The sequence below is a fragment of the Typopeltis vanoorti genome, chromosome 21 (genome assembly GCF_054136105.1).
Source record: "Typopeltis vanoorti isolate ZY-2024b chromosome 21, IOZ_Tvanoo_1.0, whole genome shotgun sequence".
NCBI lineage: Eukaryota > Metazoa > Arthropoda > Arachnida > Uropygi > Thelyphonidae > Typopeltis > Typopeltis vanoorti.
The window spans coordinates 62806157-62824713 of record NC_143569.1 but is presented as its reverse complement, the minus strand read 5'-3'; the positions used below and the strand labels follow the sequence as shown (position 1 = coordinate 62824713).

The 18557-nt window shown below is 35.9% G+C and overlaps 1 protein-coding gene across 1 annotated transcript in view; it reads left to right on the top strand.

The window, feature by feature from the left end:
- LOC150094915 (uncharacterized) overlaps positions 1 to 18557 on the top strand; it is a 112253-nt gene that overhangs the window by 68250 nt on the left and 25446 nt on the right. Inside the window, exons 7-8 of the mRNA XM_090411280.1 lie at positions 14637 to 14703; positions 17126 to 17243. Of these exons, the coding sequence (XP_090267406.1) occupies positions 14637 to 14703; positions 17126 to 17243 (185 nt within the window). The remainder of the gene's footprint in view (positions 1 to 14636; positions 14704 to 17125; positions 17244 to 18557) is intronic.

The following is an 18557-nucleotide window of genomic DNA, read 5'->3' as shown; positions in this document are numbered from 1 at the left end:
ATTTGGCCAAAGAGCTCACACACCATACTGGCAACACACCATCACACATAAAAAACTCAGCCCATTTCAAAACCAGCATAGAAAACCTTACACTCCAACGCACTGACATAATGGTCAGCTTTGACGTCTCCTCTTTATTCACAAATGTTCCACTCAAGGAAACTTTAGAGCTAATCCAAGCTAAATTTTCTCCCGATATCTCAGCCTTATTTCAGTTCACAATGAACTCAGGCTATTTCGTTTGGCAGGGAAAATTCTACAAACAAATAGAGGGGACAGCCATGGGTTCACCACTCTCCCCACCCATGGCCAATTTCTTTATGGAGACCTTTGAAGAAAAAGTCTTAGCCTCTGCCCCAAAAAAACCAACCATATGGCTTCGCTACGTTGATGATGTGTTCGTTATTTGGCCACATGGCTCTGAAACACTTCTCTCCTTCTTAACACACTTAAACAACCAACACCACAGAATCAAGTTCAACCTGGAAAAAGAGGAAAACAACAGTCTCCCTTTCGCAGACACACTAGTCACCTGCCAGCCTAATGGAACCTTGGTTTTCTCAGTTTACAGAAAACCCACCCATACAGGCAGATACATTCACCAACAATCCCCCCGCCCCTCACAACAATATGGAGTGGTGAAAACACTATACAACAGGGCTAAACTAATCTGTTCAAACGACTTGGCCCTAAACACTGAACTAAATCACATCCTCAACACTTTCTCAGCCAATGGCTACCCCCCAAAAAAATCCAAAAAATATTAGAACCTACAAACCACAGATTCCCCCCCCCCCTCCACAACAAGGATTACTCTAAATCTGTCACCATTCCCTACATCCGAGGCACCTCAGAAAAGATTACCAAAATCTTAAGAAAACATGACCTGACCTCCTATTACAGACCTTACAGAAAACTGTCATCACTTATCCACTCCACTAAAGACCAACCACTTCCCCTAGACCTACCTGGTGTATACCAGGTCCCTTGCAGTTGTAAACTGTCTTACTTTGGCCAAACAGGCAGGACAGCGAATATCAGAATTTCTGAACACAAGGACTACATCCGTTTTCACAAGTACAGCCGTTCTGGTCTTGCAGACCATGCTCTGGATTCACGCCACAGAATAAGGTGGAAGAAAGCTACAGTAATACGCCGTAGCAAATACAAATTCGAAAGGCTATTTATGGAATCAACCTCAGCTCTAAGAAATTCTCCAAACCTCAACAAATTTGGTTGTATGCGACTGCCCCAAATTTGGGAGGCTTACATCAGCAGACCTTCAGCCCAACGGCCAAGAACACCTTCTTAGCCTGCTAGAGGACACCATCAGGACTTTTAGGAGAACAATAGCTTCATCTCTTCATTCCCAGTTACTGTGTTGTAGTGCCTACGTACACGTGCCTTTTTTTGTAAGTTCCTTTAGAAGATGGCGACGTGACATTGCTGAAATATCGGAAAGTATTTATTAAAGTATAATTTAATTTATATCCTTAACTACATTGTTCAATTCCTTAAGTGTTTTAATAATGCATAACCAACGTATAAGCCTGTCTACTAGCGTGTAAAGAATAATCAATCATTACTATTAGAATGTTAAACAAAATAACTTACATACATTTTAAACAAATATGAATATCATAGAAACACTTCTCTAAAAGAATCATAATCTAGCATTCTTAGATCATAAAACAAAAATGATACTTCAGACTTTGACTAAACTACTCAAATAAAGACACTTCAATACCTCTTAAGACATAATTATCAATTAGCACATGTAAAGAACATTCCTTTTCCTTTTGTCTAACTGTTATCAAAGCACTATAGTCCTGTTTGAATAAGACAAACTCTGATTAAGGACTCTGATTAGAATAAGACAAAACTGAAGTTTGTCTTATTCTAATCAGAGTCCTTAATTCTTAAATTACAGTTAATTTCTCTTCCTCACACACATTACTTGACAAAAAGGTTACAATACCGTACTTGATGATCCTTTATACTCTTTCCTTCCTGATTCTTTTTCTTTTATCTATTTCCTTTCCGTCGGTTTTACGGCTGGGATTCCTGTGATCGTCGGTCAGTCCACAAGTTGCTAGTATATCGAGCCTATGTCAAGAACATTCTTGTCGAACGGTGATTCTGCATTTATGTAGCATGCTACTGAGTTGCTGAGCTTTCCCATGAGTTGCCTACTACCCGGAGTGAGGGCAGAACTCCCCGCAAACTACAGGTCCAGACCTTCGAGAAGAGAAAACCACAAAAAAGCCTCGTGTGTGTGTGTGGGGGGGGTCCTAACCCTTTTTTTACTAACCCCTTACCAGTACTCTCTGTAACCTAAGTCGTTCACCCGTCAAGTTTTTATTTGTACACGTGGGTCTCACTTCCGTAGCATCTGCTCCGAACAACTTAGGTCTCCACGTGCCATGTGCGCATGAGACTGCTTGGGGCAACTTCTTAATTCGATGGTTTGCCCGCGTACTATGACCTTGTGTTCTCACTTTGTTACATGCAATGTTTACAGCAATTCTTTGTGTATCAATCTTAACAAGTAATATAACATTTACCAAACTTCACTATCAAATATACAATCTAGTAGAAATTCTTTTACACTGAAATATACACAATTTTTCTTCTTAATCACTGTATCCTATATTTGCCAAGATATATATAATATATACTAGGATGCAAGCATATCCTTTCAGGGTTTAACCTGTTAAATTGTGATTGAATAAATTCCTAATGAATTTTATTCATTCAAAATTTAACAACATCTATATTGCTGTACTCAGGTCTGGTCACCTGAGTTTTTTGGGGATGAGAAAGCAATGGAGAGGATTCAGAGGTGAATGATCCCAAGATGATGAGTGATCTGTGAAATGCTTCGTGTGATGATAGATTAAGGTTTAGGTTATAAAAGTTGGTAGGCAGAAAAGAAGGAATATCGTAGAAATATTTGCGTTATCAAAATGATTTTATAGGACATTTCTGTATGTATTTGCTGTTTTAGATATCCAGCATAAACCGGCTTTCCTTGTTCTGTATCAGTTGCCCTCTCAATGAATCAAAACTCCTCTTCCTCCTTATTAGCCTTCTGTGCCACCATAGGAAAGAAAGTCTTATCGTCTGATTTTCCCTTTTGAAATACTCACTTAAAATTGCTTGATATTCAAGAGGTTTATTCTCATGTTCAACAATAACTACTTGCTATAGTAGTAGTCCATTTGAAGGATAGTTATTTCTGGAATATAATATCCTCTAGTTATAATTCAAAAAGTTACCTCCTTTAGTCTTTGTTTCACTAACACCAATTTTGTCAGCATGATACTTCTGTAATTCTTCTTCAGTTATACTTGCACATTGATAATACATTTCAATTCTTTTCTTGAGTGAGTGTTCCAGTAGATGACTTTCACCACTAGCTTGGTTTTCTGATGAAAACAATGAGGCTCTTATTTAATTATATTTGTTCATGGTTTCAGAACTGTATTACAGTTCATGCCAAACTGTAATACAGAATACAGTTTGGCCAAAAAGAAAAAAAAAGGAATTGAGCATTGTTTGGAATGTGCTGTCTGAACCAACCAATGGCCCGTTGATACCTCAGCTTATAGCCTGGATGAACGGAGTCTGGACACAATTGGATAGATGCTCTTACAGATGAGTCTCAGAAGTAGGAGATGTGAATGTGACTATGCTGACTGATTGAAATCTATGCCTGCAATAGGTATGGGAGCACAATGACTGGAGGAGAGTCACCAGGTCTTGATGGGTCAAGGTTCCTGTTTCATTATATCACCACCAGGGTAGGTCCAAAACCCCTGGTAGTATCCTAGTATGGAGATAGTTATCATGGATATCACTGGGTCCTTTCATCCCCATTGAACACATTTTGACCACTAATTCTTACCTGGGAATTGTTTTGGACCAGGTGTAGCTCTATATTATTATTATTATTATGGGTATCTCCATGGAATCAGTAGACTCATCGCAGGAGGCCCAAACTATCAAAACAATATCTATCATATCTCTTCTTGAATTCATTTACAGACAAAGAACTCACAACTGAATCAGGCAATGCATTCCACTTATTCACCACCCTCCAAGCGAAAAATCTAGTTCTCACGCCCTTGTTAACCATACTTTTCCTTAATTTCCAGGGATGACTTCTTGTTCTTCCATCACTATCACACAGCTGAAATATTTCCCCTGCATCAATCTTATAAGAACCTTTTAGTAATTTAAATGTTTCTATCATATCCCCTCTTCTCCACCTATCAATCAACCTCTGCAATCCACAAGCTCTCAATCTATCAATGTAGGGAGCATTTTTTACATCACTCACCAACTTAGTCACTCTCCTCTGAACCCTCTCCACATCCTCCTTATCTCCAAGGGATCCAGGTAACCAGACTTGAGCACAGTAATCCAAATGTGGAAGTATCAACACCTTATAAAGGGAATAATAACCTCTTTATCTCTGGATGTTAGTGTTCTTCAATAACCAAGTAATCCTATATGCAATCATGGACACCTTAGCAATATGTCCTCTGAACTTCATCTCCCTATCGACTAACACCCCCAAGTCTCATTAATCTCTTGGAGTACCGTTCCATCAATGTAGTACACAGCTGGTAATCTTTTAATCCCAAAATGCATAACTTTACACTTTTCCACATTGAACTGACATCCATTACCTTTCGCCCATTTTGCCAGCTTATTTAAACCATCCTGCAAACTCTCAACATCAGCTTGATTTTTTATTGCACTACCTAACTTTGCATCATCAGCAAACAACTGAATATCTCCCTTCAAGCCATTTCCTATATCGTTTATGTACAAATTAAACAATAACGGCCCAAGCACTGAGCCTTGAAACACACCACTGGTCACCTGCCTCATCCTGGACTCGGCTCCTCCATACACCACTTTCTGGTATCTCTCCCTGAGCCATTCTCTTATCCATATCACCAGTTTAGTATTCATCCCCATCTGCTCCAATTTGCACAGTAGTATTCCATGGGGTATCCTGTCAAAAAAAAAGCCTTGACAAAATCCAGACGTACAACTGTGTAACCATTTCTTTTTGTCCAATTCAGATGTCATTCTATTATAAAAATTTAATAAATTGCTAAGGCAGGATCGACCTTTTAACAAAACCACGTTGGCCCCTATGGAGTATCATATTCTGATCCACCCATTTTTGAATTCTGTCTTTAACCAACTTTTCCAATACTTTTACCACCACTCCCGAGATGGTGATTGGTCTGTAATTAACTACTGCTTTCTTAGAGCCACCTTTATGCAAAGGAACTACTTTGCCTTCCTTCCACTCCCTAGGGACCATACCAGAGTTCAAACTTAAGTTAGATAACCAAGTAAGAGGTGTTGACAATTCCTTTGCACACTCACGTAACACCCAAGCTGATATTTCATCTAAACCTATGGCAGTGTTTGCATTTAAATTCTGCAATATACTAAGTACCTCTGCTTTATTAACTTCAGTTCTCACATTAGTTATTACTACAGGTACAGAGATATTCTCACTTGGGTGATAGACTTTTGAAAAGTGATCACTCAGTAACTCTACTATTACATCTGAATTGGTCACCTCAATACCATTAGCACCCACTAAGGTTATCCTTCCAAAGTCATTCTTCCTTTTACTTGCTACATAGTGGAATAACTCTTTGGGATTACTCTTGATCTCCTTGGCTAAGGCCTTCTCATATTCTGATTGAGCTTTTCTTACTATGCTGTAACCTTCCTAGCTTGAGCCTTGTACCGATCGCCTTTCTTCGTGTAAATTCTCCATAACATTTTCTTTTTTTGCAGATCAAGCCTGATACTACTACTTATCCATCTAATGCCTACCTTGTTTGTCTTCCTGACTATGGGAATACATTCTGATATTGCCTTCCTCAGATACCCACTGATTTTATCCATTGCACTGCTAACATCTTTCCCCTGTAATATGTTCTGCCATTATAGGGGTTAGTGATTATTATGTGGGATTTTAATTATGGTGATATCAATTGGAAGGAGGAAATATCAAGTGGCAAAAAGGAAATGGAATTCATACACCTCCTAAGAGATAATTACTTGAAACGGCACTCATTGCTCTAATTTGCTGATGCATGAATTCAATATCACCTCCCTGTACCCCCTGGTCTACAGCAGCAACCAAATGTATATTTGGTTGTGTTGGTCACTATTTCACACCAGACCACCTCAAATGAACTATGATTCACATGTCTATCCTCTTAACATACTACTTCCTTTGGCTGCAACTCATCAGCTATCATCAACAGTACTCCTCTCCCAGTTCTATCTTCTCTATCCTCCCTGAAAATACCGTACCTATCACATTCAATTCAGTAACTGCATCTTCTGTTGACAGCCAAGTTTCACTAATGCCTACAACTTTTGGTGAGATTGCACTGACTAATGCCAAAAATTCTTCCCTCTTAATTCAATTTTTTAAAATGATCACTCAGTAACTCTACTATTACATCTGAATTGGTCACCTCAATACCATCAGCACCCACTAAGGTTATATGGTGATAATGTGACCTGAACTCTTCAAGCAAGACAATGTCCCATATCACAAGGCTTGCATTGTGCAAGCCTTAGCAGAAGGTTAGAACTTAATTGAAAGAGCATATTCAAACATATCTTGTGCTTTCCTGGCTACTTAATTCTTTTGATTTGAATCTTATTGAATACTTGTGGGATAATGGGAACACAGGATCTGCTGGTTAATACCAATGCCTTGCTCAGTTTAAAGATGACAAGAAATTATATTCTTTGTTTAATCTTCTATCTAAATGTAAGCACACTTAGCACATGAAGTATCTACCTGCCTGGGCTACTGGTATATATAGAACCTAATGATATCACATCAATATAAAGCAATATGCGAAGTCATTAGCCTCTATATACAAGTAGCCCATTAAGTATCTTCCTGACTGGGCTGCTTGTATACAGAGGCCAATGACTTCACATATTGCCTTATATCGATGTGATACCAGTAGCCCAGGTAGGTAGATACTTCATGTGCTAAGTGCACTTACATTTAGATAGAAGATTAAACAAAGAATATAATTTCTTGTCATCTTTAACGTCCTAAAGGTCAGAAACTGAGCAAGGCATTGGTATTAACCAGCAGATCCTGTGTTCCCATTATCCCACAAGTATTCAATAAGATTCAAATCAGAAGAATTAAGTAGCCAGGAAAGGCTACTTAAACTTTGTTTGCTTACACCTAGATAAAGGATTAAACAAAGAATATATAATTTCTTGGCATCTTTAATTTATAATTTAAAACGCTTTTAACTTCCAGGATGTTATTCTATCTAATCAGTCCAAAATATCTCAGGAAACCTTCCATGGTAATGCCAACCAATCAGACTGCAGGTTCAAATTCTGCCATGATCATGAATGTTTATGATTGTCCTTAGGTGGTAAATTAATTCATTGTCCAGTGTGAAACTGCTACTCAGCTTATTGGAGGTCTGGAGTGGATTTCAAATGTTCCATTTTTGGTATTCTTTCTCTAGAGCTGGATGTCCAGATCAGGTAAAAAAAATTAATAAAAAAAAATGCAAAGAATATACAAAAAATTAATAAAAATGGGGGGGGGAGGATCCTGAATCCACCCACAACACTAATGTACTATAGGTTTATAACCTTCTGTGATAGGAATCATAAAAAAAAAAAAGTGTGTGTGTGTGTGTATATATATATATATATGAGGGTGGTCTGAAAAGTTCTCAGCCTTGAGCAGAAATCGCAACAGTACCAGCAAGATATTTTTTTACTAAGTTGGCACATCTGTCATAAGCATCCATGTGAAATTGCAAGTCATCCTACCAAGCAGTTTGTTTTATACAGCTTTTTGAAGCAAAAGCGTTGTCTGTATCCCTTGAAATGGATAAAATTTAGTATCATGTGGTTACAAAATTCTTTGTAAAAGAAATTCATTCGAAGTTCATAAAAGTTTATGGGCACTCTTCTTCATTTTCGACAATTAAGAAATGGGCTGTTGAGTTTAAACGTGGCCGTACCAGCCTTGAAGATGATCCACTTGAAGGATGTCCAAAAAGTGTAACAACACTAGAAATCATTGATCAAATGCACGATATGGTATTGGATGACTGGCAAGTCAAATTGCATGAAATTGCTGAGACTATAGGCATTTCAAAAGAATGAGTAGGATACATTTTGCATGAAGATTTGCAAATGAAAAAGCTTTGCACAAAATGGGTTCTATGCTTGCTCACAGCAGATCAAAAATGCACTCCCATGAAAATCTCGGAACAGTGCTTGGACTGTTTAAACAAGAATAAAACTGATTTTGGGCATCGATTTATTACTATGGATGAGACGTGGATTCACCATTACACACAAGAATACAAACAGTAGTCAAAACATTGAACAGAAGCCAGTTGTTCAGCGCCAAACAAGACAAAGTCGGTTCCATCAGCAGGAAAGGTCATGGCATCGGTGTTTTGGGATGTTTATTAATTATCTTGAAAAGGGTAAAACAATAACCGGGGAATATTATTCTGATCTTTTAACCAGACTAGACGAAAAAAATTTGTGAGAAAAGACCCAGTTTGCAGAAGGGAAAAAATCATCTTTCATTATGATTTGTGGGCAGGTGCATCATTGCCATGCACCTGCCCACAAAGATGTTTTGGCAATGGAAAAATTAAGTGATCTGCACTATGAATTGTTGGAACATCCACCCTATTCCCCAGATTTGGTTCCGTCTGACTTCTGTCTCTTCCCAAAACTAAAATTCTTCCTCGCTGGTCAGCGTTTTTCTTTGAATCAAGAGGTGATTGCAGCTGTAGTGGTATTTTGCAGATCTTCCTCAGAACCACTACAGGGATGGGATAATGGCACTGGAGCATCGCTGGAATAAATGTATTAGTCTTAAGGGAGATGATGTTGAAAAATAAAAATAATTTTGAAATTATAAATTTGTTTTTTTATTGTTAAGTGGAGAACTTTTCAGACCACTATCTCGTATATATCACTGTCATCAAATTCCTGATATGTACCCTCAGGGGATTTACAGGATAATTGTGATATTTCTAAATGAAAAAGTTAGACCATTATTAACTTCTCTTCAACAATTCTCCTCCAAATTAATGTTATCTGCTAAGGCTCCAACATTATCAGAACTTATGTTTCTATCTTTTAAGGCACTATTTACTGAAATCCATCTATATCTTGGTATTCCTATGGATCTTTTCCCTGCCAACCAGAACACTAATTTTGCTAATCCTCTTCCATTCTATTTAAGTGACCAAACTGTCTGATATTAGCTTTACTAACATATTCCTGAATGCTAGCAATAGCAACTTCTTTCTTAATATCCTCATTTTTGCAATCTGTTCACTCCCCTAATTTTGAGAATTCTCATTCAAGATGTGGCTATTAAATGACGAGACTTGCAAAAATATGGTTTATTATTACAATTGTACAACTTAATTGTTATCCCCTTCAACATACTCCCCTCCTATCTATACACCATTGCATACAAATTTTCCATTGTTAGAAGCAATCCTGCAAGTCATCAGTCTTTAATAGGCGCTGCCGTTTTCTCCTTTACTTCATCCACTGACTGAAAATGGGTGCCTGCCCTTCAATGCGGATTTCAACTTTGGAAAAAGGTAAAAGTCGCATGGAGCTAAGTCGGGCGAGTAAGGTGTATGGTCCAACACTGGAATCTTCTTATCAGCCAGATACTGCTTTACAGATAGTGCACTGTGGGCTGGAGCATTATCCTGATGGAGAATCCAAGTGTTGTTCTTCCACAGATCAGGTCTCTTCTTCCTCACTCGTTCTCTCTGCTTGACCAGAACCTTAAGGTAATAATGTTGGTCAACTGTCTGACCCTCTGATACCCATTCAACCATTACCACGTCATTGATATATATATATATATATATATATATATATATATATATATATATATAAAAAATGATCATCATTGCCTTCAGTTTTGAACTGTCTGTAAAGCAGTATCTGGCTGCTAAGAAGATCCCAGTGTTGGACCATCCACCTTACTCGCCAGACTTAGCTTCATGCGACTTTTACCTTTTTCCAAAGTTGAAATCCTCATTGAAGGGCACTCATTTTCAGTCAGTGGATGAGGTAAAGGAGAAAATGGCAGCACTGCTTACAGGAATGGAAAATTCGTATACAATGGTGTATAGATAGAGGAGGGGAGTATGTTGAAGGGGATAACAATTAAGTTGTAAATTATAATAATAAACCACATTTTTGCAATCAGCCTCATTATTTAATAGCCACACCTTGTATATGTGATCTCCAGTCTTTGATCAAGTGTTGTATTTCTAATCCAGCTCTCAGATCCATAAGTTAAAATTGGTGTGGACACTGTTTTTTATACATTTAGTGTTTTGACTATTTTATTTCTTATTCCATATAAATTTATTCAGCTGACTTCCTATCATACCAGCTTTACTAATTCTGTTGTCTACTTTCATGTTTAATTTACCATCTTCACTAAAAATTGTGCATAAATAGCTGAAATGTTTTACTTGTTCTTCTATAGGTTTGCAAAACCTCTCATGATGTGCGACTTTGTAACTTATCATGTTCGTTTTTACATGGTTTTGTTTAGGAGAATGTACCCAGAATAATGTTAATTTTTTTTACTGAAATAATCTTTTCTGTAATAATATTGTATTGAACCTTTGTAAAAAATAATGTGCCACATGACATAAGGCTATTAAGTAATATTAAATGAGCAAGTCTAATGTTAAGATTAGTGAAGAATTCTGAGAATTGCTATAGATGAAAATTTCCAAAGACCTGCGAATGAACATTAGCATGTCCAAAGGTATATATGTGACCGATTTCGAGACGCGTGCATGCACACAATGGAGGTCCAGGCCTATATAAGGCAATTCGTCAGGAAAAGAATTTTGTCTGAGTGTTTTCTAAGGCTTACCTGAGTCTCCATCATGCAAGAATCACTGTCGGAAATCTAAATAGAAGTGTTGAGAGTTCTGAGTCTTTTACCTGGGTACATCGCCATGCAAGAAATATTGTGTCGTTTGTCTCGTAGGGAAGGAGCTGTACATCGCCTCTACATTAAGGGTCCTATAAGGCAAGGCATAGTCGACAACTCTGACAAGGAAGAGTTTTAGCAGGAAAACAGGAACGTGTCAGCAAGCAGAAGGAAAGAAAAGAAGAATTACATGTGAACAAAAGTTTAACATGAAAGACTGTCTGCTGAACAAGAATTGTAAGTAGTTGTAATACTAAACAAGAATGTATATCAAGCATCTATGTTTATGAGATAATGCATATTAATGGTGAATTAGGCTTAACCAAGGTACATCTTATATTCAGTTAACATGATGCTAGATTGTGAATTAGCTTAGAACTAAGGTTAGATTAGAAAGAATTGACATATATATACATTGTGTATATATATGTGAATGTAACACATTCTGTACATATTTATGTTTGACTTAATTAAATGGTTTGTAAACAACACATTGAACTGATTCTGTCAATGCACTATCCTAAAACAATTTGAACTTGCATGAGATAAAAGTTATATGATTTATATTTAAGCCAGGACTAGTTTAAAGTAAGAATAATATAAGCAGGGAATATAAAAAATATGTGGTTATTTTGATTTAAAAAATCTAACTGGCGCAGTTGTTAAAACAAATAAATTTGTTAGGCTGTATATCGTGAGAAATAAGATATAGTAGAACTAGATAAATGGCAGCAATCGATTGATAGTTAAGGCAGCCAACCATTCACGAAGTTTTGAATAAGTAAAGAAATTAAAAACAAAGCAGGGTAATAGGATAAAGAACATATATAATTAACACAAAAGGACACAGTCTTAATTATAACAAGTTCTCCATTCAGGATACAGTTCATGTTTCTACCTATTTTCATTGTTTTTGTCTTGTTTTATTGCAGATTTTCATACCAAATTTATTACAACAGTTATTCAATTTATTCAGAAAATCTTACAAACTTTTACTGGATTAGAAGTATAACATCATCTGCATAAAGTAAAGAGCTAAAATTAACATCGCCAATTTTGATATCAGGTATAATATCACTTTCATTCATAATCTGATCTGTATGAATAACAGTGGAGATAATGTGCACCCTGGTGTCTCATGCCTGATTTAATATCAAACCATTCTCCTTCAATTCTAACTACTCACTTACAGCTTATATATAGACCAGCAAATATGGAGGTACAAATTTACTTATAGCTTATATATATGTATTGCTCAATATAATGTCTCATTTACACTATAAAACTGTAGCTTTCCTCTTGACACCTTGTCATATGCATTTTCCAGATGTACAAAACTTGAATACTGTGTTATATTCCCAAGATTTCTCAACTGTTTCTCTTAAAGTGAAAATCTGATCATGACAACCTCTATTTGGCTTGAATCCAGCTTGTTCTTCGTCAAACTTCCCTTCCACAAAATTTTCCTAGCTATTTCTCAAGTATACTTTTATAAATCTTACCAGAAACACTCAGTAGGAAAATACCTCTGCTCCAGTGATTCGGGATTCAACTCTCTGATCAGGATTTCTAAATTATGCAATGCAGCCACTGTAAAAGTTTTGTACCTCCATATTTGCTGGCCTGGTTGGCTGAGTGGTTAGCATATCTGCTCTCCAGCCAAAAGGCTGTGGGTTCGAATCCTGCCATGGGCATGGATGTTTGTAATTGTCTGTGAAAATACTAGTGGTGGCAGTGGGCAGTAGATGGCATTGGTGTAGATGATGTGGTTCGCTGCAGTTGGTGGATTGAGTGGTAGAGTCAGAGCTGTAGAGTAGGTTCCTCCCTCGATGAGTCCTTGAAGGCATTCATTATTATTATTATTACGTGATGCCTCCAGGGAGGCATCATATAATAATAATAATAATAATTGAGTATTTCTGGTTGAATTTCATCTACTTTAGTTGCTTTTCCATATTTCAGGTTTTTGATGCCTTTTTCTACTTCAAGTGAGAATATGTATTCCTGTTGGGAGTTTTCTACCACCATGCTGACACTGCTTGTTTCATTTAGCAATCTCTCAAAGTAATTACTCCAGACATCTAGAATATCTTTATCTTCAGTTTTTGCTATTTTGCCACCTTCCTGATATTTATTTTTAATGTTCTTACCAAAGTCTTCCCATGACTTTTGTTTAGCTAGTTTTACGCAGTGTTTTGCTTTCTTACATTTTTCTGTGTATTATCTAAGAGTACAAGCTGACTTACTTGCCAGGAACTTTTGATATGCTTTATTCTTCTTTTCCTTGACTGCCTCTTTAACTTTCTGTGTCCATCTGATTTTTCTATTCTTATAGACAAACCTGACCACATGCCTCTCTGACTGAACCAATCAATGTTTTCTTCAGGGTTTGCCATTGAATCTCCAAGGTTTGGCTATTGTTTTCAAACTCTCATTTTTTTCTTCAATGATGTTTGTGTAATTTGAGTTAACGTCTAAAATCTGCTAAACTTTGATTTGTTTTAAAACTTTTTTTACACGCTCTTCTTTTCAGTATGAAATTCAGATTTGTCCTACTCAAAACTAAATAGTGGTCACTTAATATTTCAAATCTTCTGTATACTCTTTCTTGAAAGTCCTTTTCATATTTCTTCTCTCTGTGTGAATTTGTGCACAATTTTATGTTTGAATGTTGTGTTAGTAATTAAATAATGATGTCCTGAGCAGGTATTTACCATTTTTATTAGCTTTGTGCTTTTCTCCAAATTTTCCCAAAACATTTCTATATGTGTGATAATCATTTCTTACTCTGCTGTTTTTATCTCCAACAAGACCAACTTTTCCTTTTTATTGTGCTAGCTACCCTGCCTTAGCTGTGTGTATGTGTATTTAGAACTCCCACTCACAACATGGGTTTCCATGTTAGGATCACAATATGCAAGTCCTACATTATCCAAACCAACATGCAGTGCCATCTTCAGTGGTGCAGAGAGTGTATACAGTGGGAAATGGGAGCTTGGAAAGCTGTGCTATGGAGTGATGAATCATGCTACACGGTCTACTTAGCAGATGGACGGGTTTGGCAGCCCAGCAAACAGCTCTTACTGGTATGTGTAATTCCAACTATGAAATTTGGAGGTGGTGCTATGATCCTGTTTTTCTTGGTTTGGCTATATTTATTTGGTTATATTATTCTAAATATATTAATGTTTCTTCACATAACAATGCTTTCAATTTTTACCATCCTGGTTGGATAAGTGGTTAGTATATTCCAACCAATGGGGCTGTATATTTCAATTCCACCATGGACATCAATGTTTTGTAAGTGCCTTGAAGTGATAAATGAATTTTATTACCTAATGTGAGTTTACCATCTTGCTTAATGGATACCTTAAAGTGGCTTGAAATAGTTGCATGTTACAGCAGGATTTCCGAAATACCTAGCTCTTGCACACCTGCAATACTAATGTACTGTATGCTGTTTAACAGCCTTTTGTGGAATTCACACAAAAATGGAAAATATCAGAAATAGAGGACTAAATGAATTTAGATCTCAGTGTTATTATATTATATAACTTAATTTATGCTTTATTTGATATATTCATTGCAGACAGAGCAAGGTCTTCAAGAAGAAGAAAACAGAATTATGCAGAATTCAAAATCATTACAAATAACATGTAAGTGAAAACATTTTCAGCTTAATTTAAAAGATGAAATCTGCACTACTGTTTAAAGTTTTCAGATCGATTTTCATGTTATTTTCTTATTTCTCTATTTAAAATTTATAATTCAAATCCCATCATAGGCATGGATATTTGTGAATGTCTTTAGATAGTATATGAATTTTGTCTCATCTCCCAGTGTAAGACCATGCCCATGTATTGGAGGTCTGAAGTGGCTTGAAAAAGTCATGTTTGTTCTCTGAAGCAGGGTTTCTGGAACATCTAAAAAAATAAATATACAACAAAAAAATATTAAAATAAGTAAAACAAAAATCCTTAGCCCATGCACATTAAAAGTCTATAGGTTAGTAAAAACCTTTCATAGGTGGGAGCCACATAAACTTATGTGTGGGAGGTATGGAATTCATATTACTATCATGCAAAAAAAAAACACACTTTCAAGCTTGTTTTGAAAGCATCCACCAACAAGCACCAATCTTTCAATAATGAATGAATGTAATTAATTTCTCTTTTTAAAAAAAAAAAAAAAAAAAAAAAAAAACTCATTGCAGTAACTGCTAATACTTATAAATTGCATAATGAATTCCACGATTTTTTTTTTTTTTTTTTTGTGAAACGGAAAATTTTATTCCGGGATCTTAGTTCCATTATTGAAAATGTGATCAAAGCAGTTCATATAAATTCATATCTCTAACAAAGTAGTTTAATTCCTTCTCTTAATTCAGATGTGGTTTGTTGACAGCTTCGTAAATGCTTTCATTTGGATTCCTCTCGACACCAGAAGAAGGGAGGTAATTATCCATCAGTGCTGCAATTTCCTGCACTGATGATGGAGCAGGCACTGATCTTATCAAATTCTAAATTTGGGTAAAATGTAAAATGTTTTTCATAGGAAAAAAAAATAGAAATAGAAGTAACAATCTGCTACATGAACTTTTTGTTCTCTCCACATTATTGGCACCAAAATCATTTTGGGAATGTCAACTTTACAAACCTGCAGCAATAATGAAAGTTCACTTTTTATCATGATCCTCTATTCCACACCCAAAGTAATGAAAGTATGCAGCTATGTGCAAGTGAACAGTAAATTAAAACCACTTCGTAAAAGAAATTAATTTAAGTATTTTGAAGTGCTGAATCAAAAAACATTAGATTAGTTTTTACTGTACATGGATGGGTTGCTTGTTTAGTCTTACTTTCAAATGTAACATAATGTTAAATTAAATATTCAACAAAGATTAAAAGACATCTTCCAGCAAGAGTATGTTTTAGGACCACTGTTATTTAATTTGTATATTAATGATATTGGAATGGGTTTAACTGATGATGCAAAACTGGGGAGAATAATGAGGAATCAAGCTGATGTAGTGGCCTTACAGAAAGATGTGAATAGATTGTATGAGTTGCCAACAACATAGAAATGTCAGCTCAATGTTGCAGTGTGAAATTTGGTAGACAACAATAGGATGTATACACTTGATGGGGAAAATTTTGAGTAAGTTTTGATACTTGCTTAGAGTGGTGGTGGATAAGGATCTGAAGTTCAGAGGTCACATTGCCCAAGCTGTGAAGTCATCGCATGAGATTATGGCAATGATGTATAAGACCTTAATGTACAGAAATAAAGAGGTTATGGTTTCATTGTATAAGGCCTTTATTGGACTTTATATGGATTATTGTACACAGATTTGATTCCCTGTTTTCATGATGATGAGGATATATTAGAAAGGATCCAGAAAAAACTGTCTTGGGTGGCACCTGATTGTTGAAATGTGGGATATGAAGACAGATTGAGGAATGCAATTTGCAAAGTCTTGTGAATAGGAAGAAGATAGGAGGTATAATGGATACATTTAAGTTGGTAAAGGGTTGTTACCAGGATAATGTGGAAGAAATTTTTCATAGAATGGGAGAACAGGGTAGAACAAAGGGGATATCCCTGGAAAGATGTGAAAAGGGCACAAGGAGCAGGTTCTTTGCATGGTGAGTCATTGGTGAGTGGAATGCATTGCCTGGCATGCTGAATGGGTTAGTTTAAAGTATGGTTTGATGTGATTTGTGTGTAACAGTGAGTGCCCCTCCTGTCATGAGTCTTGATTTCATTGGGGGGGGGGGGTCTGGTATTAATAAGTACAATCATAATTATTATGAGTTTTTATAATAATGTATCTGTTAAAAATAAAACTTGCACAATGAAGTTATTTATTTATTTTTTTTTGATTCAGCATCCCAAAATAATTTCACATTTTCTAAATAATTAAAAATTTACAAAAAAAGTTTTTATTGCCCAGTGTTATTCTGATTTCCTATTATATCTCATATCTTCTGAAACAGTTGAATATCATGTAAAATGTTTTATAAAGTTAATATTTTATAATTTTAACAATGATGGCATGATTTATGTTGTGTTTTACAGTGGAAGAGAAGGAAGCAGAAATTCTTAAACAGAATGATGAGCTGCAACAATTAACACAGCAGGTAGATTCTGATATTTCGGCTGTAGAATTGCCTTTGGAACAGAGAAAGATGGTTTTGTAAGTTCATTTTATTTATTTTATTTTTTTTACACCACAGAATTTTTATCATGTACATTAGTAGTAGATGAAATATGGTATCTTTAAAATGTAAAAAAGGTTTTTTTGCACAGTAATATATTTAAGGCAACCCAAATACTCACCCTTTCATTTACTTGATAATTACAGTCTGAAAAACACCATGTACATTGATATGTTATTAATAATAGTCTTTATTCCTTATAATTAGATTTATATTTTAATAAAAAATAAAAATACTTTAACAAAATGGTTAGGATTTTAATGATGTCATAATGTGAGACATGGCAGGAAATTTAATGGAGCTAACGTAGTCTGACAGAGGAGTCTAAGCATGATCAAGAATTCTTAGGGTAGATTTTCTTTTTGTTAGTTGACGGTCACATCTAGCTTATCCTGGCACAAAAACATCACCCATAACCTCCAGTCTTCAAAAACTTAGCATTCCCTTTCGTTCTAATCATCTAAAAAAAGTCATCTTAAAATAAGAAATACCAAGTTTTTGGAGACAGGAGGTTATGGATGTGATGTTGTTTGTACCAGGATAAGCTAGATGTGAAAGTCAACTCAAGAAAAGAAAACCGATCTTGACTGGAAATCAGAACATTAACAAAAGTAAGTAAAGTAAGATCTATCTTCCAGGAAACAAAATGAGACTATGTTTTGATAGCATTGAAATTCACTAGATTATCTTCATTTGAGAATGATAAGGAGAAGAATATATAAGACATTGGTTATAGAAGTCATGAAGCTTGAATCATTTGAGTACTATAAGGTTTCTTGAGGAAGAAGAATGGAGGGTATTATCATTGCAAAACTATGGATAGGATTTGAGGTTAGAGAGAAGGTCAGTTATGTATAGGTGGCACAGAACCCTTGGACACTCCACGATGGAAAAACCTGATGAGAGGAAGTCATCTGTCATTTGATGAATGACCAAAGAGAAAGTTGGCATTCCACTTGCAAATGGCAGAAGAGAGAACATAAGATGGTAGCTTAGTAAGAAGGCCTCTTACGTCAGACATGAACAGATTCTTTGGAAATATCAAGAGTGCCAGCATGAGTTTCTCCAACCTTTTCCATCTGCCAAAGATGGGAAATGTTAGTGAGGATGTTTGCTTATAGCGTGGGAGCGGCAGAATCCATATTGGTAATTTCTAATTAACTGAGTCTCCAAGCAGTGATGAAGAAGTTGACCATTGATGTCCTTCTCTATTACTTTTGAGATTATTGAGATGAGAGCAATAAAGATAGTAGGTTGATGATTGACTTTTAACTCTTTGTTATAAAGGAGCT